This window comes from Drosophila obscura, unplaced genomic scaffold, assembly GCF_018151105.1.
Source record: "Drosophila obscura isolate BZ-5 IFL unplaced genomic scaffold, ASM1815110v1 contig_46, whole genome shotgun sequence".
Lineage (NCBI taxonomy): Eukaryota > Metazoa > Arthropoda > Insecta > Diptera > Drosophilidae > Drosophila > Drosophila obscura.
In genome coordinates this window covers 201,767-223,674 of record NW_024542835.1, presented here as the reverse complement: position 1 = coordinate 223,674, position 21,908 = coordinate 201,767, and the positions used below count along the sequence as shown (strand labels likewise).

At 47.7% G+C, this 21,908-nt stretch overlaps 2 protein-coding genes across 2 annotated transcripts; one reads left to right on the top strand and one right to left on the bottom strand.

Annotated features, from left to right (window-relative positions):
• The first annotated feature begins 2,721 nt into the window (after positions 1-2,721).
• On the top strand, positions 2,722-5,157 carry LOC121404889 (trichohyalin-like). Its single transcript, XM_041595287.1, has 3 exons — positions 2,722-3,522; positions 3,610-4,292; positions 4,416-5,157. The coding sequence occupies exons 1-3, from the start codon at positions 2,722-2,724 to the stop codon at positions 5,155-5,157; spliced, it is 2,226 nt and encodes a 741-aa protein (XP_041451221.1).
• A 12,759-nt stretch (positions 5,158-17,916) lies between these two features.
• Positions 17,917-18,824, bottom strand: LOC111081629 (ATP-dependent DNA helicase pif1-like). Its single transcript, XM_022377735.2, has 2 exons — positions 18,083-18,824; positions 17,917-18,009 (listed from the first exon to the last, which is right to left on the bottom strand). Exons 1-2 carry the CDS (start codon positions 18,633-18,635, stop codon positions 17,993-17,995), a joined length of 570 nt encoding a protein of 189 aa, XP_022233427.2. The 5' UTR covers positions 18,636-18,824; the 3' UTR covers positions 17,917-17,992.
• Positions 18,825-21,908: the final 3,084 nt, after the last annotated feature.

The following is a 21,908-nucleotide window of genomic DNA, read 5'->3' as shown; positions in this document are numbered from 1 at the left end:
ATTGGTCCGGAAATGATGCCGCATGCTTTCGCATACCAAGACGATATCATCGTTATAGGCCGAACGAAAGACGAGCACCAACGTAATCTGGAGAAGGTGTTCCGACGCTTAAAAAGGGCCAACTTAAGGTTGAATGTGGAAAAATGCCAGTTCGGCCGAAGGGAGCTGCGGTACATGGGGCATTTGGTGACGGGGGAAGGCATCTGCACTGATCCGGAAAAGGTGGCCGCCATCGCAGAGCTGAAGCCACCGGCGAACGTGAAAGAGCTTCGCCAGTACCTGGGCGTCGCCTCATGGTACCGACGATTCGTGCCAGGATTCGCCACCATGGTACAGCCGCTTAGCACATTGCTGAAGAAAAAGGTGAAGTGGGAATGGGCATCAGAGCAACAAAAGGCATTTGAGTCCGTGAAGGGTCGGCTGGTAGCCGATCCGGTGCTAACCTGCCCGGATTTCTCGAAGAAGTTTGTGCTACAGACGGACGCCAGCGACTATGGATTGGGAGCGATTCTCACCCAAGAAACGGAGAAGGGCGAAAGGGTGATCTCATACGCCAGCCGAACGCTGAACAGTGCGGAGAAGAATTACTCGGCTACAGAGAAGGAATGCCTGGCAATTGTGTGGGCCATCAGGAAGCTCAAACCCTATTTGGAAGGGTATCACTTGAAGGTGGTCACCGACCACATGGCATTGAAGTGGCTCAACAGCATAGAGAGCCCGACGGGGAGAATCGCAAGATGGGCGCTAGAGTTACAGCAATACGACTTCGAAATAGCGTATAGGAAGGGGAAGCAGAACGTGGTGGCTGACGCGCTATCTCGACAGCCCATGGAAGAGCGATGTATGCGAGCGGAGGACGTTGGACAGGAGCCCGAAGAGCAATGCTCATGGATAAAGAAGGTCAAGGAGAAGATGAGAAGGGAGCCGGCCAAGTTCCCAGATTATATGGAGGAGGCAGGCGGGGTGTACCGGCATATCCCGCACCGGGCCGGCGACGAAGAAGTAGTAGCTTGGAAGCTTTGCGTGCCGAAGGATCGGCGGGAGCGGGTCATGAGGGAGAACCACGATATCCCGGACGCGGGTCACGCCGGCGGCAGGAAAATGATGGCAAGGATAGCTGCCAGGTACTACTGGCCGGGGATGCACCGAGACGTGAGGACGTATGTCAGGAAATGTGACACCTGCATGCGTTTCAAACCAAGTCAGGCACAGGCGGCCGGGAAGATGCTGACACAAGTACCAGAGGAACCATGGGCGACGGTGTGCGCGGATTTTGTGGGACTATTGCCCAGATCAAAACACGGCAACGCCATGCTGTTGGTGCTGGTGGACCGGTTTTCAAAATGGACCGAGCTGGTGCCAATGAGAAAGGCCACGGCAGAAGCCCTGATAAAGGCTTTCAGAGAACGAATATTGGCCCGGTTCGGCGTACCCAAGGTGATGATCACCGACAATGGGGTACAATTCACCAGTCGGGCGTTTAAAAAGTTTCTGGATCAGATGGGAGTTCGACACCAGTTTACGGCACCGTACACGCCGCAAGAAAACCCGACGGAACGCACCAACAGAACGGTGAAAACCATGATCGCGCAGTTCACCGAAGGGGACCAGAGATGCTGGGACGAGAAGTGGCCCGAGTTAATGCTGGCCGTGAACTCTGGGGTCACTGAGTCCACTGGATTCGCACCAGCATTCATAGTGCAAGGGAGAGAGCCCAGGCTGCCGAAGGCGTTGTACGATGAGGAAACACTCGGCACTGGTCAGGAGACAAACACTCCGGACGAACACGCGGTAAAACTGAAAGAAATTTTTCAGCTGGTGAGGCGGAATTTGGAAAGAGCAGCCCAGGATCAGGCAAGATATTACAACTTGCGAAAGAGAGCTTGAAAGCCCAAGGTCGGTGAAAATGTGTGGGTTAAACAGCACCACCTGTCTAACGCAGCCGAGGGGTTCGCAGCAAAATTGGCCCCAAGGTATGCCGGTCCCTACCAGATCACTGATTTCGTGTCACCGGTGATATGCAAGCTGCGTAGAGACAGCGATAGGCATACACGGACGGCACATATTGGGGATCTGAAGCCACAGGCAAACGACGAAGGAAAATAAGGAGTCAGAAACGGGTGGAGCGATCCAGAAGCCAAAGGCGTTCGGCTGACCGAGACCCGGGCGGAGAGATACCCTCGGGGGTCCAGTGAAGTGGGAGTGATACTCCGGGTCCTGGGGTCCAGTGTGCCTGGGTCATCTACAGCCGTCGGGCTTGGCTGGGCAGAAGACACTACCCACGCGTTGCTGACGGGCGAGGAGTCGGATGATCCTCGGGTCCGAAGCAGCTGCGTGGGGCAGAGGTCACGCCAAAGGTCAAGCCGGAGGCGGCAATGAGGTGACGAGCCAGGGCCGATCGTCATATTGCAGCCAGGCGAAAGGTCGGAGGACATGTTAGTCAGGGGCAGGTATGACGATTGGCATCACGGATCAAGGATGCAAGATGGGCTGGAGAAGAAGCCAGAGTCATTAAAGGATAGCGCACATTCACAGTACTCACATGGGCTGAAGGGGGTGTCGATCAGTCGGGGGGAGAGGGGAAGCCGGGCGGCAAGGCCTAAGAAAAAAAAGGAAAAAAAAGGAAAAAAAAAGGAAAAAAAAAAGAAAGAATATTATAAATGTGAAAAGGAAAATATATATAGTTAAAGTTTCTTCAAACAAAAGGGGGTGGGATCAGGTATGATCGGGTGCGAGCAGACCCCCACCGGCCGCGGAAGGGTTAACGCGGCGAAGAGCCCAATGCTGAGAGGCAGGAACCTTCGAGAGAGCGGGAGAAGGAATGCCCAACTACCGTACGACGGAACGACGGGAAAAACAGCAAGGGCTCGACGGCGGCAGAGGCTGGAGCTGTCGATCAGTCACGAGCCAGAGGTAGACACAAACGCAAGAGCGGACTTTAAAAGAGAGGAGAAAAAAAAAAAAAGGAAGAAAATCGCCATGTTGGAATTTTACTTGGAGGAACAAGCCCGAAGTGTGGGGAGCCGCAATCCCGAGATCCAGCGCCAGCGACGGGCGGAGCCCTCGCGAGGTGAGCGATGCGATCGGCGGAGCGAGACTCCAGAGTTGGAGCTCATGGCGTCCCCATTCACAAGCCCCATGGCATCCCCAAGGAGCGAGTGGTCCTCGTGGGCGTCTCCTCGAAGCAGACGGGAGCCGGAAGTGTCGCCAGGAGCAACGGAGGAGGAGGACAGCGACGACAGCGACGTGGTGGTGGTCTCCGTCGAGCCGGCTCCGAGGAGAGCCGAGCTCCGGAGATGGCAGCTCAACGACGAGGAGAAGCGGGCACGGGAGCAGGAGCTGCGACGCGACGCAGCGTTCCTCGGCATCGCCATCCGATCGGCGGAGCGCTATTTGCGTGAGCGGAAGCGCGAAACTGCAGGGCAACGGGAGCCGAAGCAGCCGTTGAAAACCAGGCCGCCAGCGACGCCATCGCAGCCGACGTCAAGGCCAGCAGCAGCGCAGCAGGGACGGACGGCAGAGGTACAGTTGCAACGGAGAGCGCAGGCCTCAGCACACCCGACAGCGCAGCCGCCAGCAGCGCAGCCGCCAGCGACGTCAGCAGCGCAGCCGCCAGCGACGTCAGCAGCGCAGCCGCCAGCGACGCCAGCGGCGCAGCCACCAGCGACGCCAGCAGCGCAGCCGCCAGCGACACCAGCAGCACAGCCGGCAGCGACCCCAGCAGCGCGACCAACAGCCGAGACCGTGCGGAGGAGCCAGATGGAGCAGCAGCGCAATCGGCGAGCAGCAGCAGAGGCGCGACGCGAGGAGGAGCGGCGACGCGAGGAGGGACGGCGACGCGAGGAGGAGCGGCGACGCGAAGAGGGGCGACGACGCGAGGACGAGCGGCGACGCGAGGAGGAGCGACGACGCGAAGAGGAGCGGCGACATGAGGAGGAGGCCCGAAGCAAGGCAGCGGAGAAGGCGCAAAGGGAGGCGGCGCTGAACAAGGCCATGATGCGGGAAGCATATGCCGCCCTGCAACGGCAGATGGAGGCCGCGCGGCGGGAAGCCGAAGCTCACGAGAGGATCGAGGAGGAGGCTCCGCCTCCTCCGAGGTTCCTCAAGGTGAGGACAGGTCTGTTTAGCGGACCGACGGGGCAGCAGCAACCCAAACAGGGTGAGGAGGCACCCTTATGGGAACGCCGGCACCCCGAGCCACCGCCGCAGCCACAGAGCACACAACAACCAACGCCCCCGCAGTCACCGCCACCAAAATCGCCACCGCCGAACGCACCGACACAACAGTCGTCGTCACGACAGGAGGAGGCACCGAAGGAGCCGCCACAGGAAGAGGCCCAGCAGCCCCAGTGGGGTGGTCCGGAGACCGCGGTGTGCGGGCCATTTGTGTCACAAAACGTGCACACGGCGGTAAGGAATGGCATGATATGGCACCACCAAGTTATCCACATAACGTGGGCGTCGGGACCCGCACCATCGGAAGCGCAGGAAGAACGGAAAGTATGGGAGGAGGAACCGGCCCCGCGAAGCAACGCGCGTGATCCACGACAGCACCGGAGGCAGGCAGAGGCCATGATGGCAGAGGAGACGGCGTCGGAGGAGCGGGAGCCAGCGGCAGCGAAGGCACCGGCTGCGACGGCGACAGAGGCACCGACAGCGGCAGCAACGGAGGGGGCGGCAGCGACGGAAGAGGCGGCAGCGCCAGCGACGGCGACGGCAACGGAAATACCGACAGCGGCGACGGAGGTACCGGCAGCGACGGTGACGGAGGAACCGGCAGTGCCAGCAACGACGACGGCGACGGAGGTACCGGCAGCGAACACGGAAGGCGAGAGGTGGGAGCGCGGTCCGTGGGTGTGGCCCTCACCTGCGAAAGACAAGCCTAGGCCTGTCCTAGTGCGGCAATCGTCGTGCCCGGATCCCAGGGCTGAGGTCGCCCGGCCGCAGCTGCAGAGACAGCAGTCGGTGGAGGAGCCGACGGGGAAGAACGTCCGCTGGCGACATGTGGATGTTGAAGAATGGCCGGAGGCAGTGGCTCGGGCGGTGGAAGGCACACGCCGGATCGGTCGACGCGTAAAGCGTCTCGTGAGGGTGCGCGGGGTGCGGTACCGGGTATCAGCATCGGCAAACCAGGTCGAGGTGTCCGTCGAGGCATGAAAGGGGGGAGGGAAAATTTGTGAATGAGATTAAAATGAATAAAGAATGAAGTACAACTTACCCCGGGGCATGGCAGCTTGATGTCGGGATAGGCGGGGGGTTAACACGCGAGGTATACAGAGCCCACGAGGGCAGCAACATGAAACTTACGCGAAAACGTGGCCGGCCAGCGTATACAATAGTTACCGCAAGCGGAAGCAACACGTGAAAAGGGGAGCGGTCCGGCAACACGTGAAGAGGGTCTGGCAGCACGTTCAGAGGCGCACATATCGTGCACCTATCGTGCACGCAAAGCGCGCACCTATCGTTCACGCGAAGCGCGCACCTACCGGGAGAATCATGCACGGGGCTGGTTCCGGAACTGCATCGGCAGACCCGATCCGATAGGTGGCGAACCGATCGGGCAGTGGAGGAACCAGTCCGGAACCAGCGTGAGTGCGCGCCCGCGCGCACGCTTGAATTCAAATGGGAAGGTGGCCGAAAGGAAAACGAAGGGAGTTTTCCTCTGGTAAAGAAAGGGGGAAGTGTGAGGAATGGAGTTTCCTCACAAGGGAACCAAGTAAGGGTTAAGACGAGAATTCACGGCGAATTCACAAGAGAGTGAGAGCCGGGGTCCGTTAGAGTGGCAGGGGTCCAGTGCATGACCATATATGGGCATGAGAGTATGCCTCCGGTACGAGCCCGTGGAGGGAGTCGGGAATGGAGGAGCCCGCAAGGAGCGGCGCTCACGTCAGGCTAGGAACGGCGGGAGCGGGCCGGCAGCGGTCCAGCGCATGTCCATGTATGGACATGAGATCGCGCCACCAGCCCGGTCCCGTTAAGAACGTGAGGGAATGAAGCGAAGAGGCTGATGGCAGCGGTCCAGCGCATGTCCATGTATGGACATGAGATCACGCCACCAGCCCGGTCCCGTTAAGAACGTGAGGGAATCAAGCGAAGAGGCCGATGGAAAATTACCAGCGGCGCACGGATTTAGCGCTGTTGCTAGGCAGAGGCGCGGACGCTAGCGTCGAAGCGAGGGTATAAGAGGAGCCCGGCAACAGTGAAGGAGGACAGTCAGTGGAGTGCGAGCAACGAGGAAAAAGCGTGAACACAAGCGAGTGCGTGAGGACAACTGACAAGGAAAGTCGACGTGAGAGTCGAAGGAAGAACCAAAGTGACCCATCCAACAGGCAGCAGTACGACCCGGCAAGGGGAACAAGGTCTGCGAGGTGCCAGAGGAAGGACGACAGGTACCGCTTCCGCAAAGGCGATCAAAAGCGACTCAGTGGGTGCGGAGTTGTGTGTGTAGATCAGGCGTGAGCCAGGTCGGACGCATAGCCACAGCACCAGCGAGGAGCCTGAGGCGAGAGCGAGAGAGCGTGTAAAACTGAAGAACGATCCATTTGTTGTATAGAACGTAAGATCCCATAAGTATAAGATACCAATAAAACATCCAAAACCAGTAATTAAACCCACCCGTGCATTCTTTCGTTTCTGTGAGGCAACATACAAATTTGTTGCAACGAACCGTCGGCCGCTGAGCCAGCCTCGCTGAGTTAGACGGACAGAAACAGTTCGTTACAATATATGCTATGTTTTTCAGAAGCGGTTCGGTACATTTTGGGAGAAGGATGTACCCGAAAACAACGAGGCGTTTTTTAAGGAAAGTTTTAGGATGGAGAGATCCTGCTTTTCTCTGTTGGTTACTCGCTTGGAAGTGCTACGGAAGAAGGACACAAGCTGCCGAGCTGCAATTCCTCTGGAGAAGCGTATCGCCATATCTTTATATACTTTGGGATCTTCTTCCGAAAAGAGTGTTTTTCGGAGTGTCAGCCAACAGCGTCTGCAATATCCTGCATGAGTTTTGCAGAGCATTCATCAACGAATTCTCAGAGGAATACATGTCCAAAAACTATGTCACTTCAGAGAAAATTGACGAGTGTGTCCAAGCATTTGAAGAAATTTGGTTTCCTCAGTGCCTGGTGCAATTGGTAATAATGCAATAAAATCATCCATAATATATGTATATACATATATGTAAATTAATTTCATCACTTAATTTTTATGTTAGATGGATGTCACATCGAAATAAAACCACCTGCAGCTGATATTTGATATTTTTTTATTTTTTGCGTGCTTTGTCAGATCTGATGGGGTTATTTTGTTTTATTTTTATATTTTCCTGTCTGTCATTGCTTACATTTTCGTAGTGATCTCCGATTTTTTGTTGTGAAATATGGTTGCATTTGACAATTATCGAAAAAATACCGCACTGAAACGTGAGAATTAGGAACATCCCAGATGGATGGTGGAATAACAGGGAAATTTTCGGAACGGCAAAACCTTACGGACCATCCCAGAAATGGATGGTGGATGGTCCCCAGTGTGAAAAGGATATTATAGTAATTATTTGGCAATTTCCACTGCCAATTGGCAAATTGGTGTTTCGGTCCTTTGTTGTTGTTTTTTGTTCCGTGCATTAGAGGTGGTGCAATCCAAAAATATCGGTATCGCAATCCAGTCTTGCATTCGACCAAAAATAAATTAATAAAAAATAAAAAGATAATTTCCAAACAATCACACCGACACTACAAGAAATAAATTGAACGATTCACGAGTTCTAATTTAAACCGTTTCGTCATCCTTTTTCCTTTTTTTTCTGTTTTTCTTCGGTATTTCTCCCGATAGTTCTCCAGCGCCCACTCCGCAGTCATATTCTTGACTGTAGCTTCCGGTAACGTTTACGGCGGCTAGGTTTATCTGCACTTTGTCGATCCAAACCGACATAAAGAGCAAACTATCGCCCATTCCAATCAACTATCGAGGATATAAATGCCATTCCGTCCGCCGTCCATCCGCAAATAACCCAGTTCTGATCACGACTGCGTCAAAGAGGTAAACGGAGGAGCCCGCACTAACAATATTTGCAAAATATTGCCCAAATCAGTGTGACCGGTCCTCTCCTCGGCTCAGCGCAATATCGGTCACTCATTGTTTGAGAAACTTCACTTCACGGTGATCTCTAACAATCCGAGTCGACCCGACTATTGTTTTCCAACAAGCTCGAGCCCTTTTTCCTGACAGCCTTTCATAAGTGGGTTATATTTGTTTCCCTTCCAAATCCGATTTTCTGTGCGTGTGTGAGTTCGGAATATGCCAACAGGTCACAAGGACGGCAACCAGCTTTTGCCTGTGACCTCTTCCAACCGGCTACGCACTTCGTCCGCCTCCGGAACTACGCCGACTCAGAGAATCAAGGCACCCCTCACTCCGAGAGCAGCCAGTAGCAGCCCTGCGGCAAGGACCAAATCGGTTCTGTTCCCGTCTCCTGTCACTCTTAAGGTTCCAGCTGTGACCAAACAAGATCCGAAGGGCTCCTTCGTCAGCAGCCCCGTCAGCTCTCGCCACTGCATCACAATGGCTCAATCCGCCACCTAAGTCGCTCGGACCAAATTGGTCGCCGCTATTAGCCGACTGTCGCACCTGGCAGAGCGCATCACCGCCGCCCCATCCACCTCTTTGTCCGAGGTCCGTCGAGGCCAAATCCTCAGCATGTGGACGGACGTCGAGGCCGAATATAAGGCCTGCTCCGCGGTGATGACTGACGAGGAGCCAGAAATCCAAGCGGACATCCGTGACACATACGGTGAATGCTATGGGGTATTTGAGCAGTGCCTCAGTGACCTCAATGGCCAACTGGCCACATCCACAGTTCTTCCTCCTTCACAGCCATTCCAACAGGGCGGCTGTCCACTGCCTCCCGTCAACATTGAGGCATTCTCAGGGGACTACGTCCGCTGGCCCACATTCCGGGATCTGTTCACCGCGGTCGTGATTAATAATCCAAAATTATCTCCGGTAGAGAAATTGTACTACCTCACCGAGAAGACCAAACCTTTTGAGACCAGAGAATCCAAAGGCCATCGTAGAAAAATCCCAACTCACCAATGACGGTTTCGAGTCCGCATGGTTGGCTCTCCGCAGCCGATATGAAAATAGTCGGCTTCTGGTGACCAACCAAATTAACATCCTCCTTTTTGCCCCGCGTAACGTCCGAGTGCAGTCGTGCCTTGAAGGATCTTCAAAGTACGATGCAAGGAGTCCTAAATGCGCTAGCGGTCTCCAACGTCTGCACGGACAACTGGGATAGTCTGCTTGTGACCATCTGCGCTTCCAAATTGCCGAATTTGAGCCGGGCGTTATGGGAAGCGTCCGTAACGGACAAAAAGGAGGTGCCGCCCTGGAAGGAAATCGACTCCTTCCTCACTCAGCGATACCTAACGCTAGAGGCTATCGAGGCTATCCACGTCCCAAGGCGCTCCGAATCCGCCACCCGCCAAAGGCAGTCAGAATCCGCCATCCTCCCAAAGCCAGTCCAATCCGTTCCGTTCTCAAGGCAGTCTTGTTCCAAGGACAGCGCACTCGTTCCAAAACAACGTGAATCAGAGCAAGAGCACGTGTGATCTTTGTTCCAAGGAGAATCACCCAATCCGACTATGTCCTAATTTCCTACAAATGACCGTGGATGTCCGCTCCAACTGCATAAAGCAAAAGCAGCTCAGCTTAAATTGCTTCGCAAGAGGCCATCAGCTTCGCGACTGCTCAAGCTCCCACAATTGCAACACTTGTGGAGGACGACACCACACGCTTCTGCATCGTGGCAATCCAGCTTCCAGCGAGTCACATTCCATATCCGTACCCAATTCCACAGCTTGTCCAGACGTCAATCGACCAGTACCTTCCGCAGAAAATTCAAGTTATTCCGAACCTCATCCTAACGTTCAGACGTATTTCGCCTCCGGCACAAGCTCTGTCCTTCTAGGCACGGCAATTATTAATATTTGCCACCTTGGAAAAAATGTCCGCGCCCGCGCTCTGATCGACTCGGGCTCCGAGGCAACGTTCATTACGGAACGCCTTTTCAACACGATTCAATTGCCATTCCAACGTATTCAGACACAGATCTCCAGCCTCAATCAGACAGTATCCGCTCAGTCCAATAAGCTCTGTCAATCTTCCATTCGCTTTCCAACGAGGCCGTTTTTACAATTAAACGCCAAAGCCTATGTTATCCCCGAATTGGCAAAGAATCTTCCGTTGCATCCTATCTCGCCAAGTTTATTGAAAGATTTGCCGAGTCTTCCATTGGCGGATCCTACATTCTTCGAGAGCTCACCAATCGATGTCCTGATTGGAGCCGATATCCTACCATCGGTAATGTCAAGCGGCTTACAGCCCAACATATGTGGCTCTCTTCTCGGCCAAGAAACCATTTTTGGGTGGGGGCTCACTGGTCCCGTGCCCAATACGGCGAGCCATCAAGTTGCATCCTTCTCTTGTCAAATTTCCAGAGTAGCTTCCAATGTCCCAAATGTGCCCGTCGTCCGTTCCAAGCTCACTTCTAATGCTTTTTCGACTTTTCCATTTTGCCCTAGCCTTCCACATACAGACATGGCTACTCGATCCCGTTTCGACCGCACCGTGGAGAGCAGACGTTCCCGAGGTACTAAGGCCTACCAATGCCGAGTCTGCTCTGAAATCCATCCTCTACGGAAATGCCGCCGCTTTCTCCGCCTGGATTCCGAAAGGAGGCTCCAAGCTGTCCTCCACTTCAGATACTGCACCAATTGGCTGGCTCACCGACACTCCGGCCAGGATTGCCGAAGCGGTGAGCGGTGTAAGGTGTGTAACCGGAGCCACCACACGTTACTCCACCTTCCCGAGTCTCGGCACCCATCTGGCTCCTCTGCGGCACCGCTGCCTTCATCTTCAGCGTACAGCGCCGATGTGCGCCCTCGTCCGTTGCTTCCAAATCGGAGCATATAGAGTCTTTGCAATCCTGCAAGGGGGGGGAGAATGTTCAGAGTGAGGACGGCGCTGGCGGGGCAACAGCTCTGTGGGCATTCCAGCCACACCACTGTTAGCAATTCAGCTACGCAAGCTGTTGCCCTCGCTCTCGCTCTCACGCTTATGAGCGTTTTTCCCCCCGGCGAAGCGCTTTCGCGCGCATACTCACCACGCTTGCGCTCCCGCCCACGCTCACGCTCCCGCTCTCACTGCCGACAGCCCCCGGCAGCTTGAGCGCCACCGACCTATATGAATTCGCTTTTCCACCCTAAGCAAAATGGCCGGCTTTTGCACGCGACTACCTATTTACGAATAAATAGATATCTACTGAAGAAATTGGAACCGCCTCTCGTATTTATCTTTGGGAATTCAACTGTTGAAACTTCGCAAGCCTCTCCGCTCAAACAATAGCAGTCAACAAGATTCTGTGTGACCTGGAAGGGGAGGGCTGCAAGGTGGTAGCATACGCGGACGACGTTGCCATCATCTTCTCGGGAAAATTCCCTCAAACACAAATCGATCTAATGACCGCAAAGCTCGCGAAACTGTCGGAATGGACAAAGCCACGCGGACTGGGAGTTAATCCCTCTAAAACGGAACTTGTATTGTTCACAACCAAATACAGAGCCCCGCCTCTCAACCCCTCAATACTAAAAGGATGCAGGCTCTCCTTCAGCGACAATGCCAGCTACTTAGGGTTGCTAATTGACAAGAAGCTTAGCAGGAACCTGAACATCAAAGATAGAGTGAAGAAGGCCACAACAGTCCTCTACACTTGCAAAAAGGCCATTGGATTGAAAAGGGGCATGAATCCAAGAATAGTCCATTGGATATACCTAGAAATATTTAGACCAATGTTACTCTACGGAGTTGAAGTGTGGTGGCCTGCGCTATCAAAAAGAACCATCACTAAACAACTGGGCAAGGTACAACGAACTGCCACCCTATGTATCAGTGGAGCTCTACGCACCACATCAAATGACGCGCTTAATGCTATCTTATGTCTCCAGAGCCTTGACCTTGCAGGCAGAGAGCAGGCAGAAATGGCAGCAATTCGTCTGAGAGATTCCGACCAATGGGTGTCACAGCACATCGGTCATGCATCTATCCTAAACGGAAACAATATCGTTCCCACAAAAACGGACTACTGCGTTCCGAGACAGTACATACTCCTTTTGAAATAATTATCCCTCACAGAGACGACTGGCTCGAGGGAGCACTAGGCCCGGACGAAGCCATACAAATCTTCACAGATGGCAAGAAACTGGACAATAAGATCGGAAGGGGAATCTACTCCGAACAGCTAGGCATAAAGCACTCTTTCAGGCTCCCAGATCACTGCAGTGTCTTCCAAGCGGAAGTCATAGCGATCAAGAAAGCTTTGAGTTACCTTCATGAAGTTGCCACTACGGCAACTAATTTAAACATCTACAGTGACAGCCAGGCGGCGATCAAATCGCTAAATGCGATAACATCGAGCTCAGCTACCATTGCAAACTGTCGAAAATTTCTCCACAAGATGGCTCATCAATTTGTTATTTGCCTATAATGGCAGCTGGCCAGAACTGGTGAAACAATCCCCCTTCACCACGATAAGGAGGATATTCGTATGCCAATGGCCACTTTTAAGCACATCATAAAAGAGCACTTTAGACAATAGAAGGCAAACTGTAAAACAATGTCGCATAACTCGGCAAACATGGCATAGTATCACAAAAAGCTTACCACAAGCTCAAAAAAAAAATTTATAAGCACCCATGCAAACAGGCTGGGTGCCCCCCACAACGACTTCTGTGGTGGTTGCAGAGATGAGGTCGAGGAGGAAACGGTGGAACATCAGTTTTGCTCCTGTCCTGCTTTCAGTAGAAGGAGACTTCAATACTTGGGCTCACCTTTCATAAATGACATTTCGGATATGTCTACAATGAGTCCCAGAAGGATCGCAATCTTCATAATGGGAAGGGATGGGACAATTGCTGACATAGTGTCGCATAAGGCAAGAGGACATGATCTTTGCGGTATAACAACGGGCCGAAACCGGCCTAAGTGTGTCGGGTTCCTGGCGATCCCGACAGCCGCCTCAACCTAACCTAACCTAACCTATGTATCACATCCAAAAGGAATCGTGTCGGACCCTATAAAAAAGGTATATAAATTCTTGACCAGCATTAATAGGCTTGCACGAGTACACACAAAGTCGAGTAAATAGTCAGCAATCCTACTTTGCACACTGTTCATGCACATGAACAGGATCCAACAGCAGACAACGCACACAAAATACAGTCCACTTGAAGGAGTCCTACAAACCCGCAGCTATCTCCACTCTATCGGATCGCGGGCAAGATTTTCATAAGCATGAATAGGAACGACACAGGGCACCCCATAAATAATACAGTCCACTTGAAGGAGGCCATTTTAGAAAAGGAAACCTAAATCTAGGATCGGTTCGACCATATAGATGTGTCGGGTCAAAGACGAATCTGTCGACACACTTGTCGCACAGTCACACACACTTGTCACTATCTAGTTTCCTTTATATAGTGCAGTGCTCGGCACGCATACAGTGACACGTTTTAAAGTGCGCTTGTGTGTTTAGCAAAAACACGAAGATGCCTGCGACCGACAAACGATTTGTAGTACAATTTGCAATTATTTCGTGCTGATACTGTCGTGTGAAATAAAAATTGAAATAAAATAATAACAGGCAACATAATAACATATGACGCATTGCGCATCGCCATCCATATTTTGGATGAAGAAAAAGTTTTGTTCCCAATTTTCATTAAACATGTTTTCTCTCAGTGTCGCATCATTTAGTTACGCAGCGTGGTCTTGCATTTTTCGACGGCTGAACACAACTGATTTCATTTTCGTTCTCGCTTTGTAAAAAACGCGAGACAGCAAGAGCCGAAGTCTTATTGCCGAAGCCACACGAAGACTTGCTGCTTTTTGATACTGTACGTGTACAGGCAGCGCAGCAGCAACACCTTTTCCTATGCTCATTAGATAGGGCCATGCCGAGCCCTGATATAGTGCATAAGTTTTGTGAACAAAACAGTTCGAATTTACAACTCGTCTCAGTAACATCAACACACACTCATGAAGACTTTTATGTGTCAATATCAGAAGGTTATGTAAGCCACCAATCCTTAAAAATGTCCAAAGAATTCTAAAGAAACGATATTTTTAGTAAATCAAACATTGTATATCTCGCCAAGTGTGTTTGATTGTGATTTAAAATTTTGGAACCATATAAATATCTATGCTCAAAAAAAAATACATAAGTATAATGGACCGCGATTTGTAAAGAAATTTTGCACATAAACTATTTGGCGGTCGGACATAGTTCCTTTTTAATGTAATTTTAGAGTATTATTTTTTCCCATACAAACATCGTTTTCATCGTTCAAACAAAGAGCAACATCGGTTTTGAAAAAATGTCAAGATTTACAAACTTTTAGTATATGAGTTATAACATTGAAGTTCAAGTTTGTCGAAAGATGTTGATTTTGTAATCATGGGAAGTTGCACGGGTTGTAAAACGTCTCTTTCGCACCTGTTACATCGCCGTTAAACTCCTCCATACCATCCTTGTCATCGTTCAAACAAAAATAATCTCGCTTTATCGAAAGCACGGTTCTACCTGTGGGATATTTTGCAGAAGAGGTTGCCGAGTGGCAACATAAAATTTATAAGTCTGATCGACTATATCATGATAGAACATGTAGTCGAAAAGAAAATTTCGCGGACGTTTTCCATGGGAAACGGATGCAATACATCAGATCCAACTAAGAAGTTATATATTTTATTAAGCGAGCTCAATAATTCAGACAGAGATTAACCGGTTCATTAGCTGGCTGAATTCGAATTGATCGAATTTCCGTGGATGCTGCAGCTCGAAAACGAACTTTATAAGGATTAACAAAGGTTGTGATAGAAAAATCTACCTGATATAATCATTTTTGACTGTTGTGCCTTATTTTTAAAGCGTGCCCGACCTTTCGAATAAAATACAATTTTCTCATAATGCTACCAAGATGTTTGTTTTTATACCCGTACTCAAAAAAGAGTTAAGGGGTATATTAGATTTGTGGTAAAAGTGGATGTGTGTAACGCAGAGAAGGAAACGTTTCCGACCCCATAAAGTATATATATTCTTGATCAGCATCAATAGCCGAGTCGATAGAGCCATGTCGGTCTGTCCGTCTGTCCGTCTGTCCGTCTGTCTGTCTGTCTGTCTGTCCGTCTTGTTGAGCGCCTAGATCTCAGAGACTATAAGAGCTAGGGCAACCAAATTTGGTTTCCACACTCATGTGATATCACACTGCTACAAGTGTATTTCAAAATTTCGCCCCGCCCCCTTCCGCCCCTGCAAAGGACGAAAATCTGTGGCAGGCACATTTTTAAAGATACGATAAAACAAAAAACACAGTATCGTAGAGAATGCCCATATCTACCAGATTGCCGAATCTAAATCAGATCGGATCATAATTATAGCCAGAATGAAGAAATTAATTTTCAGTTGCTTCCCCTGTCCACCCACCCGACGACGACAACACAACTCATTTTCCTTCTCGCTCGCACACTCTGCCGCGTTCAGTGCGCGAGCAACCCCTAGCGGAGGAGATGTAGAATCTAAATGGAACATGTACATTGTACAATCTACATGTTTGATGTATAATATACATTGTAGATGTAGATATCAGATGTAGCAAAAAAATGTAAAATGTAAAATTTTTTTTTTTTTAATTCTAAAAAATCATAAGATCAAAAATGTATATACTGACTGAGTACGGGTATAAGTAGAGTCGCGTCCCCAGAAGCGACTCGCACGTTCCTTCTCGTTTTTTTTCATTTTGAGAAAAAAATAAATAAATATGTGATTTTTTATTAAGAAAAGAAGTTGCCACGACCATTTTTCAAAATAAACTCATCTTGCTATTGTAAACTCATATAAAAAACTAAACAAAAAATATGGTTTCGCTTGGATTATTAACAATTAATTATTATTATTATTTATTGTCACAAAAAGTGGTCAAAGTTCCCATAGTGCAGTGGTGGCGAAAATTTGTGTCCTTTTTATACCCGTACTTAAAAAGAGTTAAGAGGTATATTAGACTTGTGGTAAAAGTGGATGTGTGCAACCACTAACCATACAGTATATAGATGTGCCAGTTCATACAACGGATGTGTCACAGCTGAGTATCCTGTCCCAGGTCCCCAGGTCTTCGGCTGGTGGACCTGAGACACTCGGCATTTTTTCGACATGTTCGATTCATGACGAGATGCGAAAGCAAGCCGAGAATTGCAAATGTATGTGTGTACACAGGCACGACAAAATATTTATCAATTCGAAACCGTTTTAAGTTTGTTTTGAGTTTCGTTTCCAGGCTACGTAAATGTGTGTGTGCCATGTATTCACACATACTTGTGCTTGTGTGTGGGCTCTACAATTTTTTGCCGCTTGAACTGAATTTCGGTTTTTCGTTTTGTTTTGAAAAGCTGATGTTGCAAAGGGCGCGCGGGGTATTTCTTCCATTCTCCTTTAGGCTAGACTTTGCCTCTGCTTTCGGCTTCGTCAATGCCTCGACCCGCGTCGAGTCGAGCAACAGAATACACCAACAAAATATGAAGTCTGACGACGGGAATTGGTCCATGGCCGTATTAGCAGTTGCCTAGGGCCCTCTTTAGGACTAACAGAAAAATTTGTTGAAAAAACAAAACTCCAAATAATGGAAAAAATAGAATAGCCACTGATAAACATACAAATTAATCAAACAAACATAAAATTTATAAGTTTTTATTTCAAATGAAAAAATAAGGGAGCTGGCGAGAAAATATGGAGGGCCCCAGATTGATGGTTGCCCAGGGCCCGGTTGAAGGTTGATCTGCCCCTGAATAGGTCGATTTTGGTTTTAAACTTTAAAATTTAATGTTGTTATTTGTTGATATTTACAATGGGGACTCAGCCGAAATGAGGTGGCAAAATTATAAAATATTTTATGAACGCTTTGAATAAAATAAATGTCCACATCTAGTAGAACATTTTCCAGAGCTTTAGCGAATCTAATTATCAAGATAATACTAGTTTAGGAGATATGAGCAGAGATAACATCCAGACCCACGCGCTTCGCTGCTTACTAAATGAATTTAATGTTTAGGAATTCATCGAAATTAAAAAATGATAATTTTTATGTAATGACATATTTTATTTATTGCAATGCTTTGTGATAAACAATATTCTTTGTTTTGCCGTCGGTACAATGAATAATTAATGCCGAAGGTTTGCCTACTTGTGAGCACGCTGCATACAGTTGACCATGTGAAAATACCGGATGCTCCAAATTTAAACCACAAATTTGCAACGACTGTCCTTGTGATTTATTAATAATCATAACAAAAGCAAGACGAATCGGAAATTGTAGTCGTTTGAAATCAAATGGCATGTCAGTCGGAATCATCGGAATTCTCGAAATTAAAACGTGTTCACCACAAAATTTCCCAGTTAAAATAGTTGCTTCAAGTAAATTAGTCATAACTTTTTTCACAGCAAGTCTTGTACCATTGCAAAGTCGTGGTGGATTAAGATTCCGCAGCATAATTATGGTGGCTTCAACTTTTACTTGTAAATAGTATGGCGGGAATCAAGGTAAGTCCAATGAATTTAGAAATTCGACTGGATAATTTACAACATCATCTTGATTGATAATTGTATCAACCGACCTATACGCAACCATTTCTCCTGGGATGGTATTCAAAAGAGATGCGTTGATCTCATTGACATCTTTATTTGTTCCGGCCAAAATTGCTCTCCCCCAAAGGGGGCTGTCAACGGGAAGGATGCCATTACCAATGTCTAACAGTTGTCTGGAAAACAAATCTACTGAAGCATCGTTTTGCAATTGAACACGTACATTTGTAGTCAATCTGAGTGTTTTCACAGAGCACCACAAATTAGATGTTTTCAAACACGCATTAATTTCATCAGCAGAAGTTCCTAGTTTGACTACAGGCAATGTTTGTCTGAAATCACCTGCTAACAATATCAATGCACCACCAAACAATCGATTATCTCCACGAATATCTTTCAACGTACGATTAAGTGCTTCCAGTGACTTCTTGTTGGCCATAGTACACTCATCCCATACAATAAGAGAGCATTGCTGCAGCACTCTCGCCATTGCAGATCTTTTTGAAATGTTGCATGTAGGATTATCGTCAGCCTTCATATTCAAGGGCAACTTAAGGGCAGACTGCGCCGTGCGACCACCATCCAATAATGTGGCAGCGATGCCAGACGAAGCCAAAGCCAATGCGATTCTACCTTGTGCTCGAATGGTAGCCAAACTAATCGAAATGACAAACGTTTTTCCGGTACCTCCAGCTGCATCGAAAAAGAACAGTCCACCATGTTGTTCTTCGATAGCTCGCAATTTTTGGTCGTAAACCGTTCTTTGGTTGATATTTAACCGTGGCTCATTGTTTCGCACAAACTGCTGTTCACGCTCCAGGTCTTTGTTGAAAAGGTCGTGTATATCACGATTAGGCGCTGTCATACCTAATTGAGCTAATGCTTTGCTTGCCATCATCAAGCAAAGGTCTTCAATAGCAATCAATGCTTCGTTGTAAATTTCCGGCGTATAGTCCATGTTTATATCACCCGTTTGACGGCGCAATCGATGTAAAAAGTCCTCTGACAAATGATTTTGATGTTTTTGCCACAATTCAATTGGCACGTGGCTATAATAATTGCGAAAAGTGTCCGAATTTGATGTGGACTTGATGACAATGCTGCATCTTCAAGTGTAAGATCCCAATGCATGTCATTCTCAAGCATATTCAATCGTTCGCATGCTTCGCATCAACAGTTCGCAAAGATTCAAGTGATGTTGATCCACCAACATTTATTAGCAACAATCGCAAATAATAACACTCTTGATTGTTAGCATGAACTGTATAAATTCGTCCTATCGCATCTGAGTGAAACAATACTGGCTGACCATGAACGGCTTTTCCGCGTCTTCGAATTTGAGAAACTTTTCAGGAATTATTCCACGTATAATATTCGGGTATTTCGGAGAATAGCAATGTTTTCGCAAAATCATCTGCTTGACACAACGAAATCGAGAAGGAACGTGCGAATCGCTTCTGGGGACGCGACTCTACTTATACCCGTACTCACTCAGTATATACATTTTTGAGCATATGATTTTTTAGAATTTTAGAATTAAAAAAAAAAGACTACATTTTAAATTTTTTTTCTACATCTGTTATCTACATCTACATATATTATGTATATTCTACATCTAACATGTAGATTATACATGTACCATTAAGATTCTACATCTCCTCCACTAGGGGTTGCTCGCGCACTGAACGTGTGAAAGTGTGAGAGCGAGAAGGAAAATGAGTTGCGCGGTCGTTGGCAGGATGGGGCAGGGGAAGCAACTGAAAACTAATTTCTTCATTCTGGCTATAATTATGATCCGATCTGATTCAGATTCGGCAGTCTGGTAGATATGGTCATTCTCTACAATAATGCGTTTTTAGTTTTATCGTATCTTTAAAATTGTGCCTGCCACAGATTTTCGTTTTTTGTGGTGGCGGAAGGGGGCGGGGCGAAATTTTGAAATTCACTTGTAGCAGTGGGATATCACATGAGTCTGGAAACCAAATTTGGTTGACATAGCTCTTATAGTCTCTGAGATCTAGGTGCTCATCGAGACAGACAGACAGACAGACATGGCTATATCGACTCGGCTATTGATGATGATCAAGAATATATATACTTTATGGGGTCGGAAACGTTTCCTTCTCTGCGTTACACACATCCACTTTTACCACAAATATAATATACCCCTTAATTCTTTTTTGAGTACGGGTATAAAAATGCAGTTAGAGTTGTTGCTGGTGGTTGCGCAGCTCTTCGCATTGCATTTCCGGGTGTGAAAAAAACGCGTTGACCGTTTTCAAGATGAACAGCTAAATGAACGACAGTTGGATGCCTATCATGGATCGGGAATGATAATATGCGCCATACTGTTTCATTTGAACTGATGTATCTGCCCATTTGAAATTGAGTGATTTCATCGGTAACATTAGCAACTGCTTCAAAAGCAGCCATATCAATGCCCTTGTTGATGTATTTGCAAATGTATCTAATAGATTGAACTGAATTGCAGACCTCTACGTTTATGTGCGCCTTATAAATCTTAGATAATAACGGTGAAAATGGCACAATCAATCTCCAAATCTTGATTTTTAACTCTCAAAGTTACCGAATGGCCATTATCTTCAGTTGATCGACGCCGATATTCGGGATATCCATCGTTGCCCGTCACTGTATCGGAGATCAAGTTTTTTGGAAAACGTTTGGAGCATTTCCCTTCAACCATTCAGGGTGAATTCAAATTCAACGCACCACATGGACCGTGAATCATATTTTTGGTGACCACTTCAAACAATTCAGCATCCACTGGCGGATCTGGAATTTCTGCCGAAATCACATCGTCTATTTGATTCGGCCTTATTTTTTCAATCAGTCAAATTAAAATATGCGCATGAGGCAAACCTCGTTTCTGCCATTCAATTGAATACATCCAACATTGAACAGACCCAAATGCACCGTGTTTGACAATTAAATCCATGAGTGATTTCAATTTTTGTCTAAAAACACGTGCTAAAATATTATGGCTATCTTTCGATGTTTGGCCAACAAGCAATAATTCCGAGATTTCTTCCCATTGCGGATTACACGTGAAGGTGATGAAGAGGTCTGGTCGACCGTAACGGCGAACGTATCACATCGCATCTTGCGCGTACTCAAACATATGACGTGGACTTCCAACATACGATGACGGATATATTATCATAGTTCCAACGTTTTGTGCATTACCAATCGTTGTTAATGGCATCACGCAAATGAACATACTCTTCGGAACGTAATTTGGCTTGGTTGAATCGAAGAAAATTTAACCGTTCCGATTCAATTTTTGCATACATGTCAACAATATGCTGGTGGAAAAGTGCTCTACACCTCAATATGTGGTTGTCTTGATTTTGCTGTATCTGCAGCCTGTATGCGTAATAATTCATAGCACTAACTTTCTTTGTTCCTTCTCGACCGTTTACTGGATTTATCGTTTTAGTGTTGAAATTATAGCCATCTTGTCCGCTCCAAAACAATATGGGATATTGTAGTGCATCATAACAGCGATGAGTCTCGGATACACGTTCAAGTTGTTCATTTCTACGATGAAGCACAATATCACGATTATTAAATTGCTCACCAACAATGACTATTGCCACTTCGTCAACTGTTTGTGCATTGAAACGCCTTGCATGTTCGCCAACCGGTGTTTTATCAGCTCGATAACAATTTTATGATCGTCAGATGGCATTCGATCAAGCGATGTTTTGAAAACCTGAACCAATTCGTTGTACTCATGGAACATATTTTGCAAATCGAAAATAATGTGTCTCCGCGTGCTGGTAATAATGGCACACCGACGATCAGCTTCGTCTTCCGCGTTCCCGATAAAATATAATTGCAAAAATTGGTGGTCTGCGTTGTCGAAAGGTAACAAAGAGCCAGCTCGATGGTATATTAATAAAATATATGATAGAATGAGAACAAACGTACAATTTGCATAAACAAAAATATTTAATTACATTGAACGTTGGCATGAAGTTGTCTCTTAAAATAATTTTGGCGCCAAAAGATGTCATTTCAAAACTCGAATTATACTTTCGTATATTGTTCAAATATGATTAAGTATTAAGTAAGCATTAAGCATTAAGTAATGTGCTCAATGGTTGTGGTGGGCTGCCTAATTCAGGCAATGACACAAAATGAAATGAAGTAGGCGTTCAAACACACATTTTTACACCAAATTTGAGTTTTTTTTTTTGATTAATTTTTA

What these genes read in the sequence shown, in the direction of transcription:
- LOC121404889 (XM_041595287.1), top strand. Translation starts at nt 2,722, where the DNA reads ATGATCGGGTGCGAGCAGACCCCCACCGGCCGCGGAAGGGTTAACGCG. An exon ending in AGCAGGGACGGACGGCAGAG is followed by an intron (nt 3,523 to 3,609) that starts GTACAGTTGCAA and finishes TCAGCAGCGCAG; the next exon opens with CCGCCAGCGACGTCAGCAGC. An exon ending in GCACCGACACAACAGTCGTC is followed by an intron (nt 4,293 to 4,415) that starts GTCACGACAGGA and finishes CACGGCGGTAAG; the next exon opens with GAATGGCATGATATGGCACC.
- LOC111081629 (XM_022377735.2), bottom strand. Translation starts at nt 18,635, where the DNA reads ATGGACTATACGCCGGAAATTTACAACGAAGCATTGATTGCTATTGAA.